Source organism: Xiphias gladius, chromosome 11, assembly GCF_016859285.1.
Source record: "Xiphias gladius isolate SHS-SW01 ecotype Sanya breed wild chromosome 11, ASM1685928v1, whole genome shotgun sequence".
Lineage (NCBI taxonomy): Eukaryota > Metazoa > Chordata > Actinopteri > Istiophoriformes > Xiphiidae > Xiphias > Xiphias gladius.
This window is the reverse complement of record NC_053410.1, coordinates 27304979-27332727: the sequence shown is the minus strand read 5'-3', so window position 1 is coordinate 27332727 and position 27749 is coordinate 27304979. Positions and strand designations below refer to the sequence as shown.

Below are 27749 nucleotides of genomic sequence, written 5' to 3'. Positions count from 1 at the left end.
GAGTCAGCACCTCCAACTCTGAGGCCATGCTACTCTGCTAGAAAACAGTGAATTGCCCCAAGGGGGGTTGTTCATTCATCTTGGGGTGGAGATGGAGCCTATGATCAACAGGTGGTTTGGTGTAGTGTGTCTGCAATATTGCAAGTATTCACTGTCATGGTGAAGAGGCAGTTAAACACAAAGGCAAAGCTCTCAATTTAACAGTTCATGTTCCACGTGCTACTCCCGGATCATGAGTTTTGAGTGGTGACCGAAAGGAGAGAGTTTGCATACAAACAACAGAAATTAGTTAATTTCAGAGTGTCTTGGCTGACCCTTGGGAACAGGGAAAGGAGTTTTAGCCAGTGTAGGTTGTTTTACCATCTGATTAGGATGCCCGCTAGATTCCTTACTGTGGAAGTATTCTAGGCATGTCCAACTGGGATGAGACCCCATGGCATCACAAAACACAATAAGAGGGATGATATATCCCATCTGGCCAGGGGACCTCTTGGTGTGCCCCAGGAAAAGCTTGAGGAAATAGCTAGGGAGAAGGCTGTCTCAGCTGCTTTGCTTAGTGTCCTAATACTGAAACTCTTACCTCACTGATTGACAGAAAATGGATGGATGCCACTGCAGTATAATATGTGTAACAGATAACATTATTATCAAATAATTATGGTTACAACTAAACTGAGCTTAATACACTGGATATTTGTAATAGCTGTTTAATTTCTGAAGTTCCATAATATGATTCAAATATACATAATACACACAAAGAAAACACACAGTGTTGTTCATAGTGTTTTTTCTGATGGATAGATGACCCTCCTTAACATACAAGCACTCACTTCGCAACAAAATTTCAAGCCATATTCTTGCTCTGTAACCAGCAGATCAGTTGTTGGCTTTGTGTTGGGCTACCATGTCCAATAGAAGAAAAATAAACAAACAAACAAAACAAAAAAATAAAAAAAATCTAAGTTAATTTCTCTGCCTGCTCTTTTCCCAGCACTGCTAAAAAAGGCAATATCCCACAGATGTTTCTCCAGAGTGAGGTGACATTTTGTTTCTTCACATCTACTGCACTGCAATTATTTTCTTACCAGCTGCGATTACAATGTAGGGATCCTTCATCAGTGTCAACAGCGGGGTCCCCTTCTGACTCTGTGAACGAAGAAAGCATAATAACAAAAGTTATATGGTGGCTCTCAACCAAAACCCCCACTTGTAAAAGACTCAGGTAACAAATCTCGGCGGAATCTGCTTTTGGAAAAAGTATTTTTGTACTTCTTTTTGTATCTTTGCACACACTGCCAACATTACCATAAAGATAATCACCTCCTCCCAGTGAGAAATAACCTTTGTGAAATCATGTAGGGTTCAGGTGACTAAATTCACTAATAGGTAACATTTGTAACAAATTTAACGAAATAAATAATACCATTAGACTCAAACTCTCTAATGATAATAGTATTCTTTTCCAGTAGGCAGCTAAGTAAGGCAAAATTACCAACCATCCTGTTTAACTGGCTGAGAGTACTCAGTTTAGTTTCAAAATCTATGAATAAGTAATTACTAACAATAAATCAAATGTAAGAAAAAAATCTCTTAGTTCATTCAGTAGAGAAAACCTTAACGTGCAGAGACAAATAAAACATGATGCTTAACAACCACCTGTAACATCTTTAAAATGCAAGTGAAAAAGTGAAATGACTGAACGTATGGGGTCCAAGAAAAGCTGTGACCAAGCTGCATTATAATAATGATCCAGAAGACTACTCTGTATGGAAGCGAGAAGATAAACGTGACGCAAGTCCAAGTTTATAGTTGTTAAAGATTTGAAAGATCGGGCGCATTTGTGAGTTATAAGAAAGGCAGACAGTCAAGTCAACCATGTCTTTTAAGGCCAGAGACAAAGAGAACAAAGAACACGGAGATGCAAAGGAGAGCAATGAACAGTTAAATGATATCTAGTAAAACATAGAGAAAATACTGCATATGCTGGTATCAGTTGAACATAAAGTAAAATCCATTGAAACTAAAGTTGTATCACTTCACAAGAAAATGGAATCTATTGTCTCTGATGTGCACAATCAAGATGTGCGTATTGATTCAAAAGAAAAGAGAATCAATTCTTTGGAAAAACAAACATCTGAATCCTCAATCTACCTGAAGAGGAAGAGGAGAACAATTAAATGGTTTATCTGGTCAATCTGATATTGGTGGGAACAGGATTGAAAATAATTTAAGTGGATTTGGAATGGTAACACGGGAATGGTGTCGAGCAGAAGAAAGCCAAATATCCATGCATTGTCATCCTGAAGTTATGCACAGGTGACAAAGAAATTAAGATCCGAGACCAGATGATCCGCTTTGTTCAAGACCTGTTTGCTAAATTGAAGAGAAAATGTAAGGATTATCTTCCAGTCAGACAAGAATCGGATGAATGTGGGATTAAATCTAAGGCCACGCTATCTGGCAATGCTACGGATATGGAATGGGAAACAGAAGTTGCAATTTACAAACACAGGAGAAGCTCAAGCTCTGCTCAGTGAGTTTTTCAAGCAAGGACTCCAGCTTTTGTGCATAATGGATAGTGCCATGGACAGTGCAAAAAGTGGAGAGCAATGAACAGTTAAATGATATCTAGTAAAACATAGAGAAAATACTGCATATGCTGGTATCAGTTGAACATAAAGTAAAATCCATTGAAACTAAAGTTGTATCACTTCACAAGAAAATGGAATCTATTGTCTCTGATGTGCACAATCAAGATGTGCGTATTGATTCAAAAGAAAAGAGAATCAATTCTTTGGAAAAACAAACATCTGAATCCTCAATCTACCTGAAGAGGAAGAGGAGAACAATTAAATGGTTTATCTGGTCAATCTGATATTGGTGGAACAGGATTGAAAATAATTTAAGTGGATTTGGAATGGTAACACGGGAATGGTGTCGAGCAGAAGAAAGCCAAATATCCATGCATTGTCATCCTGAAGTTATGCACAGGTGACAAAGAAATTAAGATCCGAGACCAGATGATCCGCTTTGTTCAAGACCTGTTTGCTAAATTGAAGAGAAAATGTAAGGATTATCTTCCAGTCAGACAAGAATCGGATGAATGTGGGATTAAATCTAAGGCCACGCTATCTGGCAATGCTACGGATATGGAATGGGAAACAGAAGTTGCAATTTACAAACACAGGAGAAGCTCAAGCTCTGCTCAGTGAGTTTTTCAAGCAAGGACTCCAGCTTTTGTGCATAATGGATAGTGCCATGGACAGTGCAAAAAGTGGAGAGCAGATAAGAAACCAATGGGACTGAACTGAGCTGAACCGGTAAGTGTATTGCAGTAGACACAAAACCTATAGACATTGAGATGCCAACTATTCAGCAACTATTTTTCTATCCTTATGTCTTTCCTCTCCTTTTTTCTTTCATCCCAAGCAAGATATACTATTACTATTGACATGTTGGAGACCACATTATCATTAGATGAACAAATATTTATTTATCACTATTATTATTTTATTTGACATTAGGCTACATCTCTGTGGGACCTCCTGCCTTTCAATACGAATCTTTGAATATATTTAGTCTGTGTGAGGGTATGTAAGTATACGTGTGTGGGAGTGGGTGGTGGAGTGAGTATGAGATACTACTCATAGATACTGCTATGAGTGTGCATGCATGTGTATGTGTGATGAGTGATATCAATATAGATTCATCAGTGACAGCAGTTGATGCTGAGAAAGCATTTGATTGCCTTGAGTGGCCTTTTTTGTTTAAAGTCTGATCGGTTTAGATCATAGATTTTGTAAAATTAATTAAAATTATCAGCTAATACCCCACTTACACCTGGCATTAATATGTGTTATGGCTGATCTGATTGCAATGGGATAGTGCTTGACCAGATGAAAGTACAGGTGTAAATGCACCCAAAACGCATTGAGGAAAGATTGTGATCTGATCAGGCAAACCCCCTCCAAAGGTGGTCAGGGACTCATTATGACCACAATGAACAAAACTGTAAATGCAAATGCATTTACATTTGTCAATCCACAAACAACAACTAAGTGGGCGGAAATACCTAATTCCACACGGCTGTTCCAAACCACCAAGGTAGCAGCTAGGCAGCTAGAAGCCACTAGTCAGTAAACACATGAAGCAGTCCTCTCCTCAGTTCTCAATATTCAATTATTCAAGACACTCTTGGAGGGAATAAAGACGAGACCAAGTGTCAGCTTTCAATTTGGTCCGGCGAAAGTACACAAGTGAAACTTGGCAATTCATATCGCAACCAAACCATTTATGAAGCAATGGCTATGCATTTAAGTGGAGATTATGGCCTTTTATTCTTCTTTGTCTATTTTGTTGTTGTTGTTGTTTTTTTTGGAAAACCTTGAGGAGGATGTAATATGAACTGGACAGAGCATCAGATCTCAATCTTATCTCAATGTGGACACTGGAGACACATTAATACTAGGTGTAAATGTAATCAGGTTAAAATCAGATCAAGATACAACCTGGATACAAGATGCATTTTAATGCCAGGTGTAAATAGAGTCAAAGATTTATACTAATAATTTACTGTTGAAAGGTTTTTACATTAGAGACAGGGCTGTCCACTTTCCCCAATCCTTTTTGCTCTAGTGGTAGAACTGCTTTAAGAGAAAATGAGAGAAGATCCAAAAGTTACAGGTGTCAGTATACTTAAAAAACAATATGAACTTAATTTATTTTACAGACGATCTCTGGACTAACTTTGCAAAATCTATACCTACTTTCTTTAAAATTATTTCTGAATATTCAGTGGTCTCAGGTTATAAAATTAATATGGGAAAAACAGTAAAAATGGCAGTAGGGAAACACAAAAATATAACAGGATTTACAACAATCATTTAAATGGACAACCAGTATCAAATATTTAGGATATATAATAAATGATAATAAACAACAGATATATAAAGAAAATTTTAATTTTGCTATTCAATAATATGAAATCGGCCTCGATTAAATGGGTTAATCTTCCTATAAACTTTACAGGAAAAATCAATCTATTTAAAATGACGTTGCTTCCTAAATTTTTATATCTATTTTCAACAGTTACCTATTACCCCACCCAAAATATTCTTTGAAAAAGCATATTCTATTATCACAGACTTTTATGGGGGGAAAAAACCATGGAATTAAAAGGAAGATTTTACATTTTCCACAGTTGGAAGGGGGATTTATCTCCTAGATCTAGAATTATTTTACCATGCTACTCAAGCATTTTACCTACACCATATAGTCAATGTAAAATAATTTGAAAATGCACATCTGTCCTCAAAACCTTTTTTCATATACGTTTTCAAAGGATAAAAACTTCAGTTCTGTCAATTTTAGAGTAAGAAATTTAGCAGCAACATGGCGAAAAATTATTTTTAGTTGGTTGATATAAGTTCCAAAAAATACTTCTTTATGGAACAATACTTGCATAGCGCTTGTAAATTCACCATTAAGTTAGTCTACATGGATGGATAGAGGTGTAGAAACTGTTAACGATTTAATGATTGGAGAGAAATTTATTTCTTGGACTGATCTGCAAAACAAACTTGGTCTGTCTAATGAAGAATTTTTTAGGTATATGCAACTCAGAAGTTTATTCCAAACCTTTGATTTACAATCATTTGGACAGCAGAGTACTTTAGAGGAAATTATATTTGATTCAGGAACAGGTAATAAATTAACAGGAAAAGTTTACAGAATCCTGCAGAAATCTGTTTTGTTCTGTAGACACTTTGTTGCAATCTAGAATACATTTGTGGAATGAAGCTTTAAAGAGAAATTATAGTAATTAAAGAGGGGATGATTGAATTTAACGAGGGATATTACTATCAATGAAAATTGGTGTTTAATTCAATATAACATAATGTACAGAACCTACTGTGCAAGAGATCAACTTTACTACATTTAAACACCAAACAAGTAAAGAGAAGCAGGTAAAGGTGAAAGACATCCATGGGAACTTTTATTGTCCCTGAGTGTAATTGTTTGCTTGGGTGAACGTCAGGTACTGTAAAATATTTTGTTCTATTGCTAAGTTAAAGGTTCTATATACAGCATTTTCTGTCTATTTACCATTTACCAAAAGCCACAGATGTTTTGTTGAAACCATCCGCCTTCTCTGTTTCTATCCACATTTCCAGTATTTACTATCTAAATAAAAAAAAATTCCATTAATGAAGTGAGAAAGCCTTCAGGAAAAGAATTATCATAGCAAACAAACTCACCTCTGGTTCAACCTTGGTGGGCTGAAGAACAAAGAGTTGCAGAGCTGTGAAGACACACAGTGAATCAACTTAATGTAATTCTTTGATATCCTAAATGAATAGATATTATTTCATAATGAAATTATGCTGAACGACATTAAGCTCACACTCATTTCTTACCATTTCTCTACAATTACCATTCTTGGTTTGGATGTAAGAAACATTGTAACTGTACCTCCATCAAACACAGCCAGGAAAGCCAGAATAAGGAAAGGAGCAGTCTTCCCAACAAACTCATACATCACACTGCCAAATGGGGGTCCAACTATGGAAGGCAAACTGGATGGTCATTGTCGGAGAGATCAACTTTACAATCACTGCAGTTATTGCAGCTTTTATTCCTACAATACGGCTCAGGGTAGAACAAGTCTGTCAGATTAGTTTTGAAAATTTTGCAAGGAAAACCTGAAATATTTGCATGAAATATATACTACAACCATGGAATACTTGTTTTCATTTGTGTACTAAAAATATGGGGGTAATAATACTATAAGTTTCATGAACTGTTCCCATAAAACAAAATCCTCTGTCATTAGCTTAAACTTACAGGTTGTAGAATGAAGAGTTATGATTAGGTATTTATGCAAATAGGTAGAAGCTACAGCATTTAATTCACACAGGGCTGGACAGTTTTTTCTGTTCTTAACAGATGTGGATGCATTTAGCTAGGAATCTGGCCTTGTAAAACTTTCTTATGGCTGTAATTTTTTTTTAGCTTAAACACGTTAAAAACATCAGTTCACTTCATCAGTGATTTCTGTGGTATAATTTACACAGAAATATAAATATGTTACTGACAAATGTTAATAAATACGTAATGGCGCAACAAGGACAACTGTTGTTTAATCTTTGTATTTCAAATCTGGTGTGTCACCTTTAGAGAAGCATCTCCTGGTTGGATTATGTATGTATACATACCTAACACTCCCAATGCCAGACCTCCCAAGGCAATCCCAATGGCATGACCTCTCTCTTCATCATTTGTGTACACACTAGCAAGCATTCCCATCCCTGAAAACACACAGATGTATAGATTATGTGATAAAAACACCACTTTTTCAAACAGAATTTTTAAGTAACAGACACAATAGTTACAGATACAGGCGCTATACAATAAACACGATTGTAGTGTAGTGTGCTGCTGCAGTTAGGGCTACCTTGTCCAAACATTAGCTTCAATTACTTTAGCCAATTTAGCCTATTATTTATTTATACACACCTAACCTAAAAAAAAAAAAAGGCTCAGTGGCTCAATGCCCCATAAACTGGTGCTAGAAACACTGGAGAGGCACCATGTTCCTGCCTCAGTAAGAGACCTCATCCTGAATTATTACAGCAATTTCAGCCTGACAGTGTCAACAGGATCAGCAACATCTGAGTGGCATAGACTGGAGGTGGGAATCATCACAGGCTGCACCACCTCAGTGATCCTGTTTGCTCTGGCGATGAACATGCTGGTGAAACATGCTGAACCAGAGTGCAGAGGCCCTAAATGCAGGTCCAGGATCCACCAACCACCAATCTGCTCCTTCATGGATGACGTGACAGTGACCACCAAGTTGGTACCTGGGTGCACATGGATCCTGAAGGGGCTGAAGATGCTGATGGGATGGGCAAAGATGTTGTTCAAGCCAGGAGAATCCAGATCCTTGGTTTTGAAGAAGGGTAGAGTAGTGGATAAGTTCTGCTTCTCTATTTCAGAAACACCAATACCTACCATCTCTGAGAAGCCTATGAAAAGCCTGGGGAAGTTCTTCAACAGCAGTCTCAGGGATACAGCCTCCATTAAGAACACCTGCAATGAGCTAGAGGGTGGCTGAAATATGTCGACAAGACGGGCCTTCCAGGGAAATTCAAGGCATAGATTTATCAGCATGGGATTCTGCCAAGGATACTGTGGCCACTACTCCTTTATGAGTTCCCGATCTCCACTATCTCAGACCTAGAAAGGAGAGTCAGCAACTACTTGAGATGATGGCTGAGACTAGCGAAGAGCTTGAGCAGCATAGCCCTCTGTGGAAACACCTGCTAAATGATGCTCCCCATGAAATTCTATCGAGGAGGGGTTCAAGGTTTTGTGTGCAAGGGAGGTGCTGCAGTTCCGGGAGTCAACGGATCATAAAGTCTCTGGGGCAGGGGTAGTGGTCAAGACCAGCAGGAAGTGGAAAGTGGAGGCTGCAGTGGAACAGGCAGAGTGACGGCAACGCCATGGAGTCCTGGTGGGAAAATTGACCAGAGGAAGGGGTGGGCTAGGAACCATCGCAACCCCCGTTATGACAAGGCCTGAGGCAACTAGTCCTGAATGAGGCGAGAGCAGTTCTCTAGGAGGAGAGATCCAGCAGAGCAGTGGGAATTAGACAGCAAGGCGCCTGGACAGGATGGACAAAAAGTTGTGGAGAGGAAGATCTCGTGGGCTGACCTCTAGCGGGCAGAACCGCACTGCATCAGGTTCCTGGTCCAGGCTGTCTATGATGTCCTTCCCAGCTTGTTCAACCTGCACTGCTTGGGCTTGGTTGATACTCCAGCATGCTCCCCTTGCCAGAGAAAAGGGGATCCTTGAGCAAATCTTGAGTTGCTGCTAAAAGGCTCTGGGGGAAAGCCAATACTGCTAGCGTCACGATCAGGTGCTGAAGACCATTGCTGAAAGCATCTGTAACGCCATCGCCCACGCTCAAAAGTTCAAACCAACGAAGCAAACCATCAGCTTCATCAGAGCTGGAGCGAAGCCAAAAGGAACAACTACAACAACATCTGTGCTTCTCAACACTGCTCAGGACTGGCAGCTGACAGTGGACTTAGGCAGGCAACTCAGGTTCCCTCAGCATGTTGCCAAAACCTCCCTCAGACCTGACATCATTCTGGTGCCAGAGACAACAAAGAACGTTGTCATGCTAGAACTCACTGTGCCGCGGGAAGAGTAGATGGAGGAGGCTTTAGAGTGGAAGAGGGAGAAGTACGAGAGCCCAGTTAGTGACTGCCACAGACAAGGCTGGAAGGCAAGGTGCTTGCCTGTGGAGGTTGGGTGCAGAGGCTTTGCAGGACAGTCTATCTTTAGGGCTTACACTACACCCGGCATCACAGGCGAGAGGAAAAGGAGGGCCATCTACAACAGCACAGAGGCTGCAGAGAAAGCCTCTAGGTGGCTCTGGATTAAGAGAGAAGATCCGTGGGAGAATGCTGCTAGGGCACAAGCTGAGGCTTGATCAACCTCAAATGGGTTGCTTGAGTGAGGGTGTCTGATGTTCGAAAGACCTGAAACACCCGATGACCTCAAGTAACATCACTGATGATGTGCCCTAGCTTAGCATCAGAAGATGCTTCATTCAAAAAAATAATATTAATAATTAAAGCTGCAAGCAGCATTGAACAGATCCTGGCACTTTGAGCCAGTGGGGGGAGTAGTATACATGGTGTTAATACAGGTTGCATGACAAATCATTTGCATGATTGTCGAATACAAAACCAATTAGTTAATCATAACTTACTATCTCCAGCAGTTGCATATTTGCATCATTCATTAAGGCAGGGACATGCAACAACAGACCCCAAATTGGTCTTGAGCCCCTGTCTTTTGACCTTATACTTGACAAGCTTCACAATATAGCATAGTCAAGGTCTTAAAGCTTTTCTGATCTACTGTGAAATGGATCTGGTCAACCTGCAAGGCGTACATGACAGTATAAAACGTCATTTCATATTGCAATTAGAGCTCGTATCAAAGACGTAAAGTCTGGGGCAGATTGGACAATGGATTTTTGAGTTACATCAACTTCCTCTTTCATGGCGAAACATTGAAATTCAACATGCCAGCAAGATTCAAAGAAAACTGAAAAGCTTTGCAATGTAGCATCGCAAATGTATTTAATTGCACTGATCAAATCTGCAGTCAATCTTCTCACCATTTGGTGCGAAGATTGCAGATTTCTTGCAGATGAGGCAGATGAGACTACCCTATGAGGAGCTTGAAAAAATAGGTTTCGCACATTTTGCAATTTTGCAAAACAAAATGTAGAGATATAGGCCTATTGGCCTATATCTCAAGATTCAGCTAAATTCAAGGAAAGTGGACATGTGAGGTTTTTGAATGTGTGATATACTATGTGGGAGTGACTTACAAAAACGCACTTACACTGTTTATAGCGCCACCTGCTGGTGGATGTGTCATTTTTGGTGTCTTACATGTGTGCACCATTCTATACCTCCCCCCTCCACTTATGTAACTTTTATGGTGCATGCTGCAGTACCACTTTAACCAACGGAAGAAAAAAAAAAAAATCAATAGGGTTCCCAGTACCACTGATACTGGGAGCCATGCTGCTCAGCACGTGTGGCCCCCAAAACCCTTGGGCGTGGGCCCCTAATAAAAATCTGAGCGGTTACATTAGGGTTCCCAGCCCTGCTGTCACTAGGAGCCACACTGCTTTGCATGCCTTCCCCCCAACCCACTCGGTGCTAGGGCCATAATTAACAGGCTCGTTCTTCTTCAAATAGTCGTTCAATGCCTGTTGTGAATTTGAGGCCATGTATACTGTATTGATATTCCAAATAGTTCAGTAGAATGACTGAATGTGAGCATCACACGGAAAAAGACAGGAGGATGTCTTACCAGCCACAGATGAGCAGGAGGAGCCCACACCTTGAAGCGATCTGGCCAGAAATAGCAGAGTGTAGCTCGATGAGAAGGCAAACACTTCACAGTGAGGACAAAAGAAATATAGACAAAGAAAAATCAGGCGTGATGCAAGCATTCTGATTTTCTGATAATGAATATATGTTGGCTGGAACTTACTGATAGTAGAGAGGAACATGATACAGAAGCCAGCAAATATGGGAAGTTGGTATCCTATTCTAAAGGGACAAAGAGAAAAAAAAGGACACCATAAATTTGTACAGTAAGCATATTATTGGTTTGAGATGTCTAAACAAATATATATGAAATAAATGACATTATTGTAAAGCTTAAATTCATTATTATCAGCATATTGTCTCATTCTAAAGCAGATCAAAAAAAAATTGTTAGAGGCTGTGGAGGACTTCTGATAAATTGAAAATGCCGCAGCCATTGAGGGGTGATATTGCTGTATGTATAAGATTAACATGAGCGAAATCCATCTTCAGTTTAAATACATTGTTCCAACCAGGACAAGTATGGGGGATGTAGACTGTCTCTGTGCATTAAGGGTCACAACGGGAAGTAGTACAACTATGAAATATGAAATCCTCACCTGAAAGCCAACATTGAAAAAATAATCTTCATATTAAATAAGTGTCTTGTAACACCGTGAACACAAAGCATTTTTAGAAATTCTGCATCTCAATGACATTCTCGCTAATTGTTTTTAGCCTGACACTTCAAACTAAACACTGGAGGAGGATGACATCTTTTTTCATCACGAGGCTTAAAGCTGCCAGGCACATCAGAGCTGTTGTAATCCCCCGTAGATACCTGACATGCTTGACTTGCATTGTATTGTCCTCTGTCAGGATGGAAGGTGACTAAGAACAGGTAACAGGACTTCTTTGCCTCAATTACAGCATATCTGAGTGCCCATCTGAGACACTAAATACTGGCTTTGATATACAGTATAATGTTAAATTCTCCCCCAAAATTTTGGGTGCCACTTAAAATGAAAAAAGTAAAAATTAAGACTAAATTTTAAAAAAATGAGAAAATTAAGAGAAAAAGAGTTAGTAAATATATAATATAGTAGACAGTATATGTATGTATATATATATATTTTTTTTTTCCATTTATATATATATTTATATATATATATATAAATGTATATATTTGTGTGTGTGTGTGTGTGTATGTATATGCATATATTATACTGTGTATATTTAAACTTGCAGCCAATGTACTCCACTCAACATGTGTTTTTCTTGTGATTTTCTAGTGATTTTTATATCAGATGCATAACCAAAGAAATAATTATAGTGCAGTATCTAGGATTTTAATCTGTCTTTAAAATATTTAATAAAACCTGCCTTAATCTAACCAGTGCTGCTGAGCAAATCCTGCAGAATTCCAATAGACTGTCATTACAACACAAGTACTCTGACATTAAGTGGAAACTTTCAGGGCCCATGATGTCCAAGAGCTGGTTCATGGGCTTTAATTGACAAAATGTCAGCTATTGGCAGATTTATATAGGTATAGCGGTGCATATAAGCAGGCATAAGGAGTATGCCCCCTCTGGACAGAGGGATTTTACATATAGCTACCTAAAAACAAACGACCAGGACTCTTTAAGTCCCTGACTTTAGTCTTTCAGGCAGTGCCTTGCCTCATGGGTCGAAAGTCTGAGGCCACTTTCTCATTCACTTGAATGAGAATTAGAGTGGGTGGGAAAGAATAAGAGTTCCCAAACTATGGAAATTCTTATTCTTCTTTATCCTCTTCCTTACAAATTCTGCCTCGTAAACCCGTCCTTTGAGAAACCCCTCGCAAATTATACATCAAAATATGTGGTTCAATCCGGAATTGTGTGCTATGACTTTAAGTCACGAAAAACTCCCCATAGAAAAATAATGGGAAGTTGTGAAAATGATCAAACGAACCCTATTTATGGAGCCACAGTACTTCATCATACTTTAATGTAGACACATGGGTGAAACTTTAAACAGGTAATAAGACTTCAGACTTTGTTGGATTAAATCAGTAGTTTGATACGTAGTACATTTTTTACAAAAAAGTTTAAGTTTTATGCTTTTTTTAGACAGTTTCAGATTTTACAATGGGTGTGTATTGTGCGGAATGTCCAGAATTAGAGTGCATGACATCACCCACACTCCTGTCATGAACTGCCTCTTGTGTGAATTTTATGCTTGGACTGTTTTTTGTTTCCTCTTTAATTTTAAATTACTGTCCTTATGTGTCTGTTGTGACTTTACTTCCTTTGTGGGTTTCCCACCATCTTTCTGTTCCACCTGTGTCCAATTAGTTAATTAGTCTCAGTGTAGCCTTGTGTTTCACCTGTTGAGCTGCCAGACAATTATGTTAAGTTACTGTGTGCTACATGACCTAGTTCCTTGTGTTTGGCTGTCCTACCTGTATGTTGACCCTTTTCTGGATTTTTGATTCTATTTTTTGCCACTGTTTACTGGACTTGTTGCGTGTTTGGACTGCTCTCCTTGGTTTTTTAAATTTTCCTTTCTCACCACTTCTTAAACTTTGTCCCTTTTTGTTTATAATAAATCACTGAATTGTATAAGCTCTGCCTGGGTGTCAGCAAAACACAGGGGATGGACCCAAATGCAATCTGGCTTTCACCAGTTGTGACACATCCCTGAAAATTTTCCCCCCAAAAAATCCTTCAACCTCTTTTAATTCCCACTATTTCCAACCTTCATGGACAATTAATATATGAAAATGTAAAGAAATGTGTTCTCTCTTACCCAGTTGCTCTCATTGCAATATTAATATATATAAAAATAGCATCTTAGCACAAAAAGTGCTGACCATCAGTCCCATAGTCGTGTTGAACTGAGCTCTTAAGTTCTTGTCAAAAACAGCGATGAAGGCAGTTTTTAAACTGTGACAGCTCCTACCGTAGGTACACATAAACACATCAGTGTCTTTATTGAAGCCTTGTCACACTCTTAGAGAAAAAAAGATAGGAAATATACTTTTTGAGCTATGACGGCATTTTCGATGACAGGTTTTGGCTTAAGAGCTGCTGTCTTCCTAAGGATACAGAATGGTTTGTCTGTGTATTTCCCCCTTACCCCCGGGCCCCAGTCACCATAGCAACCACTGAGTCAACAGTTGCTAGTGACTCAGCAGTTGCTGGGCAGAAGTGGATTTAGCTGACTCCGATTGGCAAATTACACTGATTAACTGTTATCCATTTTACAGTCAGCCATGGTGTCCTCTCCTAGCAGGACATATCAAAGTGTAGTGATTCAAACATGACTGTGTTTGTGTACATACGTGTGTGTGTGTGTGTGTGTGTGTGTGTGTGTGTGTGTGTGTGTGTGTGTGTGTATGGCTGTGTTTGTGTACAGATACTGCCATCAATACTTGTACTGGTCATATTAGCACCCGTAAAACTTCCTGAGGTGGTAGTAGGATTATCAATGCCATGAATACTATCACCAGCACTTGCTTCACGTACTCCTGGATGAATACTTTCATCACATCCGGCGTCTGGCTACCATGTAGTGCTCCCTCACGTCCACTTGTACAAATACCCAGCATGTAACAGCTGATGATCCTCAATGTCAGCCATGTTGTCCTCTCCCACCAGGACATATTAAACAGTAGATCAACATAGGTGTTACTAATGAACAATGCCTTTATACCTGTTGTTATAATTGCCTTTACCTCTGACACACACGCACACACAAACAGAAAGTGAAATTCTCATCACTAGAAAGGATATTATATTAACTAACTTACTAACAGTCAGTTCCCACAATGTGACTGTTTCAATAGATTTGTGTCCTCATAACATGAGTAATACAACAACACATGCACACAAGCACATACCCACAAAGTACCTCTCTTTTTAATCGGTGAATTCACTGTCTGCCCTGCCCAAACACCACAGCAACCCCACAGCAACCAGTAACTCACTCATCCGATTGGACATCCCCAACAGCAGAACTCTGATTGACCTTCTGTGTTAGCCCTTTCATCTAAAAACTCTGTTCATCTTTGATCTTCCTCCTCTCACCAGCTCCATTTCAGGTAAGAGGCTGTTTACTCTCTTCCACTTTGTATTTAGCTAGCTTACTAAGTTCATTACTGGCTCACAGAATATAACCTTTAAGGTATCAGAGCTTAAAACTGAACTTTATTCACAATGTACTGTTACTGTAGTAATATAAATGTCTATTTGGTGGGATTGCTGTGCAACAAGCAATCTCACTATATGTTCTTCTGGGCAGCCATTTTGTTTATTACTGTTATTATTGTTATTATTATTGTCGTTTTTATTATTAGTGTGAATGCTGATTCAGCATTTGGACAATTGTTATCCAATCCCACTATATGTTCTTCTCTGCGGCCATTTTGTTTATTGGTGGGATTGCTTGCATAGCAATATGTTCTTCTTGGCAGCCATTTTGTTTATAATTATATCTTCTGCTCACTTTTTGGCAACTAATTAGTCCACACCATTCGTTGTAGAAACGCCACACCAGAACGTGTGGCTCGACTGGGAAATTCAGGGCATTACTTTTGCCAACGATATGTCTAATAATTTCCGAAGTATTCAACGTTGTGCTTGCAATTTTTCCCCCCTTTTTTTTCCCCTATAGATGGAATGTTCAGAGGCTCGAGTGGGTGACATCACAAATAGAGTGGAAGAAGGTGTTAACCTGGTCTGAAAAATTTCTGTTTAACTTGTCCTCACGGCAACAAATCTGACTCTTCATATATAATTTTTTTTTTTGCAAGAATTTAGGCAAATTTGTTTTCTTTGATACAATGTAACTGTCTAAGTAAACAGACTTACACATTTGGCTCCATGAGCCTCGGATTGACAACTATCCAACTGCCTAATTGACTCCACTGTTAACTGAGACCAGAAAATCGCTGTATGTGCCCCATTTTTGACACCACAAACAAATCTTTATATCAATGCTCTCAGCACAGTCTCCCCGCACACAATATCAAACTTTAGGCAATAGGAGATAGTCTTTCACTGGTGAGCCTGGGTTCAAGGGGTGTCTCTCAGCTGAATCCATACCTCAATCTTTAGAAACTAAGCACTTAAAATTACCATTGAAACCACTAACTGCAGTTGGACACAAACAACTGATCCTGATCAGTTGATTACACTGATTAAACTGTCTGTTTATGTCTGTGTGCTTACGTGTATGTAAGCACACAGACATAAACAGACACACATACATAGACACACGCAGACACACACTCGCAAAAACGTACAATTAACCTGGTACCGCCACGCTTAGGTGTGTGCGTGGCGTAATCACCTGATCTAAATCAGTAGTCTGTGCCAAGCTGTGTTTTTTCTCTGTACATTTAACATTATTCAAATCCTTCAACTATGGCATCCATTTGAACTCTTTTTATTTCTAAAACTATACTTTACACCCTTCATTTCTTTTTCAATTTCCAACTCTGAATTCTACTTCAGATACTCAATGCAAAGATAAGGCTTTAATGCACTTTAGCCTCCACTTATTCCCTTAATTTCCAGCTAGGCTTTGCCTTTTTCTTTACTTTTGTGTTTATTTTAGTTTAGTGGCAATTAAGATGCAATTCAGTCCTTCTGATTGACTCCCTTTTAAAATTCTTTCACTGCTTACATAACAGTGTATATTCTTCATCCCTTTTTTATATTTCAAACTCTTCATACTAGTTGAACTGCTTCTTCATTCAAATTCAAGCCAGCTATAAAGTTTTGCTTCAGCTTTTCCAGAAGCATTCCCACTGCAATTTCTAGTTAGTGGGATTGCTGTGCAAGCACAATCCCAACTATATGTTCTGCACAGGTTCAAAAATTCTTTATTATTCTTCTTATTATTTCACAATTTTTTTGATTTGTAACTCCTTCTACACATTCAACATAGAAACTCCATTAGTTTATTCTGTTATTTCTCAGCTATTCCCCTAGGCTTTGCCTTTTTCTTTGTTTTATTTCTAGTTTAATGGCAGTTAAGATGCAGTTCAGTCCCCCTTTTACATTCTTCATCCCATTTTTATATTTCCAACTCTTCATACTAGTTGAACTGTTTTTCATAAAAATTCAATCCCACTTTATGTTCTTCTTGGCGGCTATTTTGTTTATTATTATTATTATTATATCTTCCACTCACTTTTTTGGTACCTAGCTAGTCCTGCGCTGTTTGTTGTAGAATCTCCATTCAAACGTCAAATATGTGGCTCGATTGGGACATGATGAGCATTACTCTTCTCAGTGATATGTCTGGTAACTTCCAAAATATTCAATGTTTTGTCTTCAATTTTTCAAATAGAAATGAATGGGTGGAATGTTCAGAGGCTCGAGTGGGTGACATCACAAACAGAGTTGGAGATGGTGTTATATTGTTCTGAAAAATTTCTGTTTAACTTGTCCTCATGGCCACAAATTTCACTCTTTACACATCATTTTTTGCCAGAATGTGGGCAAATTTGTGCTCTTTCATACAATGTGACTACCAATGCACAGAATTTGAACTACGATCCTCGAAGTGGCAGGAGTACCATGCAACTGCCCCATAGACTGCAATACAAATAAAAAACTGGATTTTTGGAGAAAAATATAAACAACTCTTTTTTTTAAAACACGCTGTATTTTCCACATTTTTGACACCAGTAACACAATATTACACAGATGTGTACAGCAGAGGCTTGTAGCACTGGCAGTTTAAAAACTTGAGTTACAGGTTTTTGGCTGAATAGCAGGAATTCTACAGGTGAACCAAATCTCACTAAAGTCTGGATCTCACGCAGGGAAGCTGGCACCATTACCATGACAACCAGCTATACACAGCTGATACATTTAGTCATGAACAGCTTCTCTGGTCTCTGTGCAGTTTATACACACACACACACACAAACACACACACACACACACACACACACACACACACACACACACACACACACACACACACACACACACACACACACACACACACACACACACAAATGAGACCTATTTCTTTCAATTTTAATTCTGAAAGAACCCAAAACTTCTGCTGTTTCCAGATGCAGTTCATCTGTCTGCTATTAATACAATGAATTTCTTCTTTCACAGTTTTAAGGCATTTTATTTCTATTTCCACCTTAGGCAGTATATCATTTGCCTTTTTAGCTGTTTTTACGCATTGCTTGAGCAATTTCTTATAGCATTCACAGTTCAATTTATTTCAGCTTCCAAGTTTTCCTTTTACATTTCGATGTTTTCTCAGCAATTTAAGCATTGCTTCACCAATTTAAGCATTGCTTGAGCATTTTCCTTCAGCTTTCAGCTATTAATTTCCATCAGCTTCGAGCTTCCAAGTTTTGATTTTGCATTTCAGCTTTTTTTCAACCATTTTTAGCATTGCTTCAGCAATTTCCTTCAGCCTTCAGCATTCACACTGCATTTTCAGCGGGAAATGTATTTTCTAGTCTAGTTATTCTATCTTTCTTCTATTTACTTCCACACTATATTTTTTTCACTTCTAGTCCTACACACTTGCAGCTAGTATTGGAAAAGGTAGCTAGGGTATGAGGTGGGTGTGGTTCTCTAACCAAAGAGTTTGTTACATCCCATGGCTAATTTGCATTGTTTTACCTCATTTTACCAACACAAGGCCCAAAGTGTCATGGAAAGGCTAAATGGAGAGGCTTAAAGGAGAAGCTAAATTACTAAACAAATTGAATAGCTAATAGCAAAAGGAACAGCAGTGGGGAAATGAAAATGCAAATGGGAAAGGAATTTGCCCATTTAATGATTAAATGATTAAAATCTGTATTCTTAATTCAGTTTGTATTTCTCTTTTGAAAACTGCATTTTCAAAGATTTTTAAATTCCATTATTTATTTATGAATTGTATTTTGTATCACTATTTATTGATGGATTAATATTTCATTTGTGAATTCTCTTAATAACTCCTCTTTATTGCCCATTAAAATATCAAATACTTAATTACCTTGTAATTTAGTAATGCTAATTTTTTATTGTGCAATTAATTGTTAATTGATGAAATGCATACATTTTGCAACTATCTAGACATGAAAAGAGACAAATGCACGAAAACAGACAACTATACGTGCACACCCATGCAAACACCCATTATCGGGAATTCTGCTCTGTTTAAGTCATTTGGATTAGATCTGTTGCAGCCGACATGACACCATCAAAACCGCACTGAATTCACAGAACAGAATAACTCAAAAAGGCAGTGTCCTTTTGCTCTCTCTCTTCAATTTGTGTTGGATGTTGCCTTAGATAAGACATCACATGTCATTCTGGCTATCTGTGAAGTAACCAGTAGGAAAGCGCATGATGAAGTATAACACATAATACAGTAACAGCTACAAAACGAGTCTACTGCTGTGTTCAATACAAAGCAGAAAGCTGAAAAGTCAGATTCTTTTTAGGGAAATGCAACTGGCTCTTCAACTCTGGCAAAATATCCAATCTCTGAGGTTTTTGACATGTACTGTACTTATGTACAGTACAGTACATGGCACATACTACTTATACTAGGCAGTATTTTCAAAAAGCTGTAATTTTCAAAATACAGAAATTATTGGATTTTTTAAATCACCTGTGTGGAAAATGATAAGATGTATGACTTTCTTACAACTGCACTCGTGACTAATCTTCTGCCAAGGTAAAATTTTCAAACATCGCTTCAACAAGGTTATATATATACTAACTGAGAACGTTAGACTTCTGTCTTTGTTTGAATTGGAGCATAATGCTATAACTATGATGTTTAGTGCTGAGCAGTTAGCCTACAGTGGGTTTTTTTTTTACTAAAAACAGCAACCAAAGCCATACAATTGTTGGGAATTTTGTAGGTGCATCAGCGTATCCATTTTGGCTATCAGAAATAATTAATAATTGTATTATCTAATAGGATTTAATCTACATTAAATCCACCTCGGGGCACCATTCTTAAAAATAGAGAAGATTCACTGATTCAACCTCAAAATATACTAACTATCAATTTGGAACTCAGATTAATAATAAACTTTATAACTACAACCAGATTTACCATGGCTGTGGTCTAATAGTCCTTTTTGCTTAAGAAGGTTCCTAACTGAGTGAAATGACCCAGAAGTATCTAAGTGGCAGCCATGAAGCTTTCTCTCCATTCTTCAGGACTGTCCAGTGCCGACTGAGTGAAGACTGCAGTGTTTTCTAAGATGGTGGGTGAGTCCTTAGTTATTTCCTGAGTGTCCATTGGTTAGTTATACAAAAAAAAAAAAGACAGACAAAGAAGTCCACCCCGCTTTTGCTGAGAGTCACATACACTCTTGCGAGAATAAGGACTTGAAAGGGGAGAGTCTACAGATTCTAGCAAAATTCAAACCATATTTCTAGGCTGTGTTATTGCAAAGATATTAATAGAAACATCGAGAATGAAGCACTGACGCGTTCGTCAACCTCAGAGGATTAATTGGACCAAGTTCAGGGAGGTAGAAAAGGTTGATTCTGGCATACTGCTTTGTTAAATCCAGTCAGCTGCAGTTTTGCTGGCTGTGTAGCTGTGTTGCTGAAGAGATCACTGGTTGCTCCTTTGTTGTCCTTACACAGTTAGCTGCTTGATGGTAACTCTGCTTTGTGGCTCCTGTTCCTTGCAAAATCAGCTGCAGACTTTTTGTTGTCACTGTTAGCGCTAAATTAAACTTTTTCACTATTGGTTACTCTTAGGCAGGCTCGTGTGACTGCCACTGAGAAAGAGAGTTCAGTGCAGCAGTCTACTATGAGCAGGCCTGCAGAGAAGATAGCCGTGAAGAGAAGTGCTGTTGCTACTGTTGTGGAAGATTTTCTAGAAAATACTCTGAACACAATTAAACACACCAAGACCCTGTAAGGTTTAAAGTTAAATATATTGTAAGTTACAATATAGGAGAAAAACAAACCTTGTCACAAAAAGTCAAAGGAAGGTCTCTCTCAATAGAAAGTCTTACAATCATCTTTTATAGTGTTTCTTGAGACAGAGAACTTATCTTTACTTATCAACCCAAACACATCATCCAATAGGATATAAAAATATATAAATGTTCTTGTGTTGTCCATTCACTGGTCATGAACGAAACATGAGAGAGGCATAGCTTGGCTTATTTCCATTTATGGTAAGGCGACAGGTTGCTCCATATGTAGGTCCCCCTGGACTCATAAAACATCTGTCTAAGGCTCCTTGGAGAGACCCTGAAACTTCTATAGGAGCATCACCAAAAGTGAATAAACGATAAACCAACTGTTCTTTCACACTACCCCTGTGTGAGCAGTGAAGAGATGAGAGGGAGGCAAAGGAGCTCAGGACATTTTTTGAACTGGTTATGTCATGGGTGCTAGGCTACACAGTGACCAATTGTAACTGGTTATTGGGTCAATAGGTGGGTTTAATTCCAAGGTGTGAAAAGGTGAAGGATCCTGGGAAACTGAGTTCAGTGGCCCTCCTTTGTCTTTGGAACAAAGGAATATGCGGTCTTACTCACCATTTTGAGTGAGCTGAGGCCCTACACAACCAATCCAATGAGATAAGGGAGGCTAAAAAACTCTGTAGAACTGAAGGGGGATGCAGCACCAATTATCTGTGGAATAGTTGCAATACCACCTTTCACATTATACATATTGATCCTTTGTTAATATAAAAAATATTGATTGGGGCATGCATCTTTGAGTGCACTTGAATGCAATTCTATTAGAAAAAATGATTAGAATTCACATTATGTTCTATGCAGTTCTATTTATACACAGCAATTTTCTTCCCAGATAATTCCCTTTAGTCAGTGAACAGCTTAGCACTGTCCCTCCATAAATGAAGACATCCCTGTATAGACACTGTATTGTTCTATTCCAGAAATATTTGTTCAGTAAAGTTCAAGTGAATGTACATTTATCGACACAATTGCAAAAGAGTCTAAGAAACAGAACAATAACAGTTATACAAACACTTCTCAAGCTAGCCCACCTACAGTACACACCTGCACATCCTGCTTTCCCTTTGCATGGCCAGGATGTTAAAATGCTTTCACAAGGCTTGAATTCAAAATCACATAATGTAATTTTAAAAATGAATTTCTATTACTAAAAAGACATTCGAAACCGACAAATTCCAAATTCAATTTTTGAAAATCTGGACACAAATCACTGCATTTATCCAACTTATGCACATACCAATTTGGAACTCTTACTTCATAAAACTTATTCCTGATTTCTGATTGAACATCTAGAGGCCAAAAACACTGCTTTTAGGGTGAATGTTTAACAAATTTTTTTTTTTAAACATATATATATATATATATATATATATATATATATATATATATATATATATATATATTGATTACAATTAGAGAAAGTGTAGCTATGGCACAAATCTATGTTTATTTCCTCTTTTTTTTTGTATTGGAGCTTCTGCTGTCAGCTCATATTTAAACTGTTATCTTGGTAACTACTTGTGATTTTATGTAATGGAGAGCTGAACAACTGGCCGTATAATTGATTAGTCTATCAGCAGAAATACAATTGGAAGCTATTTTGAGAATTGATTATTTATTTAAGTAATTTTTCAAGCAAAAATGTTCTAGTTCCAGCTTCTACATTTTAAAGATTTGCTGCTTTTACTTTCTCTTATGTCCTATGTAATAGTAAACTGAATATGCTTGGGTTTTCGACTTTTGGTTTAAAAAAAAAAACACAACCAAACAAACAAATAAATATAATTTGATGACATCACTTCTTTTTTTATAGGCATTTTCACTATTTTCATACATTTTTCAGATGAAACGATTAACTGACTAATCAAGAAAATAATCAATAGATTCAACGTTATAAAAATATTGTACATTGCGGCCCTAATGGTATGTTTAAGGGGAAAATAAACTGGACATTTACTTTACAATGATGTCCTCTGTGTAGTCTGTTACTTAATAAATTGGAACATAAACTGATGTATATGCTAGAATAAATGGCAGCTTGTGGTTTTAGATAAGAATCATTCCAGACTGCTATTACAAATGCAATAATAATGCCTTTGTAGACCCTTAACCAGCTAATTCCCCCAGTTGTAAATGCTCCATATTCAGGGGCACCTTAACATTACTGTAGGCCCCAGGGCTACAGATTTTTTAGGCTACAAGGCATATATTTATGCATTGGTATTTCATGGAATATATGACGTTCCCAGGTGAGAACCGCACCAAAAGTAACTAATAAATTCCAGTCAGGCACTTTTCAGCCTGTGCAAGTCTATGGACACCACGCCGGGAGAAATATTAAGCTTCATAAATAAAATAGTTTTTAAACATCACAACCGCTGAATGAGCTCTGCAGTCACAACAAGGATTATCAGAAACAGCAGAAAGGTGGTGCACAGCAAACTGAATGTAGAAGTGAGCATAGAAGTCACAGCTGAAGGATTCACTGTCAGTATTTCAGCATTTATCGTTTAGCCAGCACGCACCTGTGATTCATGCAATGCATGATTTGGGACACTTGCCTTGGGTGGTGCATTAACTCAGCAGCTTCGTCTCTGCTGCAGCTGTTGAATTTGCCCTGGACTTTGGTTTTAGTTCTTTTTCTACAATGTTTCTAGTAGTTTACAGTTTGCTGTTGTGAAATAAGGCATTTTGCAGCATGAGTAAAATTATGTGCATGGTTTGTACCTTCCCTCCAGTATAGGTGTGGCGGATCAATTTGTATGATAATGACAAGCATGTCGCAGTCGGGCATCCAACCAACCAGGGGCCTCACGAAAGAAAGAAACTTATTGTCATATCTTGTGATGCCCCTGCTTGGCTGGAGGCTTGGGGCTCGAGCCCAAGTAAGTCTATGCATTAAGGCACCACTGTACATAACTAATACCTTCACACAGAAACACAAAGAGATGACATAAACCTACCTGTTCGTAAGTGGCCCTATAAAGGGGTTGGTAATAAGCTGTACGGTGGCCTTGGATGCAAACAGCATTCCCACTTTGACATTCTCATTGAGCAGCCTGCTGGTGGACTGGGGGCAGTCGGAGGAGTTCTGTGACAGCTCTGCAGCAGCGGGGGTTGTAGGCACCAGATCAGTAGTACGGGCTGTAGCGTTGGAGCCTGACAACCTCACGGTGTTGTCATATAAGGACACAATTCTGTGGAAGGCTCCTGGAGGATCCTGCTGTGACAGGGTGTTGTTCTTCAACACCATGTCTGTTGTCTCATCCAGATTGTACAGGTAGCTGGGAATTATGGGAACTGGCAGGCATAAAGAGGTCAGAGGAGACTGATCCAATGAAATATGACACGATCACTGACTGATGCTCAATGGCATATTGCTAACCCAGATGTCACTGCAACATATGTCAGATAAGAACAAGGAGGTTTTAACCATTGGTCTGGTTGACCACATCAACAAAAAGTAAATAAATAAAAAAATTATGCCCACTTTCCAACTTAGATCTAGTGGTATCTATCCATGTTGATAGTTTCAGATATCAGCCCTGCAAACTTCTCCCATAGGCAAAATACAATGGAAGTGAATGGAATTCAAAGCACTGAATATTTACATTTTGAATGAATCAAAACTAACAAGCCTTTCTAGAAACAATGTCTTCTGCCTCCTCTAGACAGTCAGCCTGAGTGTCAAGTGATAGGAGGGACATGCAAATGACATGACGCAGACAGGCAGTAATATGTAAATAAGTAATGTATACTCATATATGGAATTTGAAATATGGTCAACAAGTATGCATGGCACTGTCATCCATATAATGTCGAAATAATATAGATTATTTTGATATTAGACAAGTTGATATTTGATCTCAGATTTTGCAGTGATCGTAATCGTTAGATTTTACAGTCTGCATGTAATCAACCAGTCTAATTTTCTTTCCACAGATTATCTTCAATGATTAAATTCAACAATTTTCCTGCATCAAGGGCCAAGGTCTGTTTCATATTAGCTGAGTGATCTGCTTTATTCTGCCTTAATTTGGGATCCCATCTCTATAAAATTCTTAAAATTGATGACAATAGTTCCATCTGTCATAAAATGACCCAAAGTCTGTTCTTCCAGCCAAAAAGCTGCATGGCTGTGCATAACAGAGATGTGTGTTGAATGGTAATGTGTCATATGGACTATGTGATCCAGCAAAGAGTTATTACCTCGAATCAAATTTTGATTAAACAACACTGATTTGAAACAAACACTGTTTTGAAACAACAGTGAACTTCTGATGCTGGTCTCAATCATGAACTCTTCTTACACTATAAAACTGAGCCCGTTTATTTTATCTTATAATTCTAATAATTCTATTATTTTATATATTAATAATGATGAATATAAACATTTTATTTTTAAAATTCAACTGTGCCGATAATCCACTGAAAGTTGAACAAGTCCTCCAACTTGACCATATAGGTTGCTTGTTCCTACCCTCGGATATGACCCATGGGAGCGTACCAGTGGCAGTGTCACGGTCTGCCCCTCTGAGTAACTTTATGGCTGGACTCTGTGTTATCTCCTGTTTTATTTTGAAATCACTTTCCTTGTGCGTCTGTTTGCTTTTTCACTTCCTGCTCATTTGTTTTGCGCCTTTCTGATTAACTGCCATTTTCCATCCTCCCACTAGATGTCCCCTGATTTTTTTCCTGTTCCACTTACTCCCTTGTTTGAACTTGTAATCACCTAGCTTCCCCTTCCACTACAGACCTGTTCCCAGTTACCTCATTAACCCAGTCACTATGTAAACCTACCTCGGTCTCGTGTTCTTTGTCAGTTCATCTGTATATGATCCCTCGTGTTCCTTGTGTAAGAAATCCTGCGTTTGTACCCCACTGGTTTCCTTTTGTGCCTGCAGCCTGTGTGGAGTACTGTTTTCTGTTCCTGTGTTGCTTGTTGACTAATCTACCTTCTTCTTCTAATTTATCTCGGGGTTGACTGTGGTTCAGGAGGTAGAGTGGGTAGTCCACTAACCAGAGGGTTGGTGGTTTGATCACTGGCCCCTCCCACATTTCGTGTTTGTGTGTGAGTGAATGGGTAAATGCGTAAAGCATTTCGAGTGGCTGATAAGACTATAAAATGCTATATAAGTGCAGTCTATTTACCTGTAAGCCTGTTTATTTTGATTATTAAAGTATCTTCATTGCATCTACCTGCATTTGTGTGTTTCTTCATTTGGGTCCTTTCCCTTGACTTACTGGCTGCACTGTGACAGGCCGGTGTACTGGACCTTCATCATTATGGTAACAATAATACAATCTGTAGAAGCGTAACAGCAGCAGGCATACCAGCTCTTCTACTTAAACGAGCCCATCTGGCACCAACAATCATGCCATGGTCAAAGTCACTGTGATCATATTTTTTAATCCCCATTCTGATGTTTGCTGTAAACATTAACTGCAGGTCCTCACCTGTATCTGCAGGATTTTATGCATTGCACTGCTGCCGCATGACTGACTGTTGTGATAATTGCATGAATGAGCAGGTGTACAGGTTTTCCTAAAAGTGCTCAATGAGTTTATTATAAGCCATTAATTTATCTATTAACTTACCCCAAATTTGAGGCAAACCTGAATACCGAATCTAAAACATCCTTTCCAGTATCATTAATTTCTACCTGAAAATATTTCAGAACCCAAATGAAAACCAAAATCTCAACCCCAATAACACCTTCAATTGTTATATGATGGATTGCCAAATGCTTCGAATTATACGTAAATTAAAGGGAATGCATCCTTTAATAAAAAGTTTGTTAATAAAGGAGTCTCTGGCAACCTTACTAAATGCCTTGATTTATATGGTTTTTGTTGTGTTTTCAGTGGTAAATTAAGAACCAATTAAAGGTATTGACATTGCTTGTTGTGTTAATTATGTATGGCTTCGGAAATGATGCGTGGTGATGATGTTTGATGATACTTTACACAGAGAATGGGGATTGAAAAAACAACAGAATAACCACAAAATATACACCAAGTTTTACTGTAATATGTTATAATGGCCTATCTAAAAGGCACAGGAGTCAATTGTTACTGTATCGACTGGATTGTAGTTGGGTGGCTATACACAATTTACTTCAGAGAGAGAGAGTATAATATCATATTAGGGGATTTAAAAAAAAAAAAGTTCATCTTTGCCAGTGTCAGATGGAGAGGTTAATACGTAAACTTTGTTCAAATCTGATCTGGTAGTGTTCAGTCATTCCTATCAAGAGCGGATTTCAATATATTTGAAAGCTAAATGCAATAAATTAAAGTCCAGAATCGTCAGTGTGTGGTGACCTACCGCTTGCACTGAATTTTACGAAATTTTGAACTCGATGCGGGATGTTGAGGATTTAGTCCACAAAAAGCGCTGATTTTCTGACTCTGAGAGCATCATGCAACTGGGGCAACCTGCTGCGCTGTAAACGACAGTTGGGCATATTTGGACGGATTCAGCGAACTGGACTGCCTGTTGCGCAGGGGGGAAAAAAACAAAAAAACAAAACAAATAAAGAGGTGAGAAAAGCAGGAGTGCACCTACCGACTACTGTCAGGAGCATGTTGTCCAGGAGCAGAGCGACGAAAACAATGAAGAGAATCAGTTTCCTCGACTGTCTCTCCTCTCTGAGCCATTTGATCAAATTAAACTGCCGGAGCGCATCTAGTCTCCCCATGATGTTAGTCCCGAAAAGAGCAAGTCAATCGAAAACAGACGGATGTCAAGTCCTCCTGGAGAGGGATAAGTGGCTTTAATGGGTCAGTAACTTTTAAAATTTCTACCAGTCTATAAATGAAACAATTGACAAGTTAGAAACAATACGCTAACTGCTCCGAATGTGTACAAC

General features: G+C 38.4%; 1 protein-coding gene across 5 annotated transcripts in view; it reads right to left on the bottom strand.

Moving 5' to 3' along the window:
* Nucleotides 1-27749, bottom strand: part of slc18a2 (solute carrier family 18 member 2) — a 59169-nt gene that overhangs the window by 15891 nt on the left and 15529 nt on the right. For 4 of the 5 annotated variants that reach the window (XM_040138521.1, XM_040138519.1, XM_040138522.1 and 1 more), the window contains exons 4-11: nt 27446-27633; nt 23841-24177; nt 11086-11144; nt 10903-10986; nt 7215-7307; nt 6472-6561; nt 6258-6301; nt 1086-1146 (exon numbers count right to left, since the gene is read on the bottom strand). In XM_040138521.1, coding sequence (XP_039994455.1) covers nt 1086-1146; nt 6258-6301; nt 6472-6561; nt 7215-7307; nt 10903-10986; nt 11086-11144; nt 23841-24177; nt 27446-27578 — 901 coding nt within the window. In that variant the 5' untranslated portion in view covers nt 27579-27633. Of the gene's footprint in view, nt 1-1085; nt 1147-6257; nt 6302-6471; nt 6562-7214; nt 7308-10902; nt 10987-11085; nt 11145-23840; nt 24178-25677; nt 25795-27445; nt 27634-27749 lie in introns of those variants that run through there. The other variant, XM_040138523.1, reaches the window with a different exon arrangement.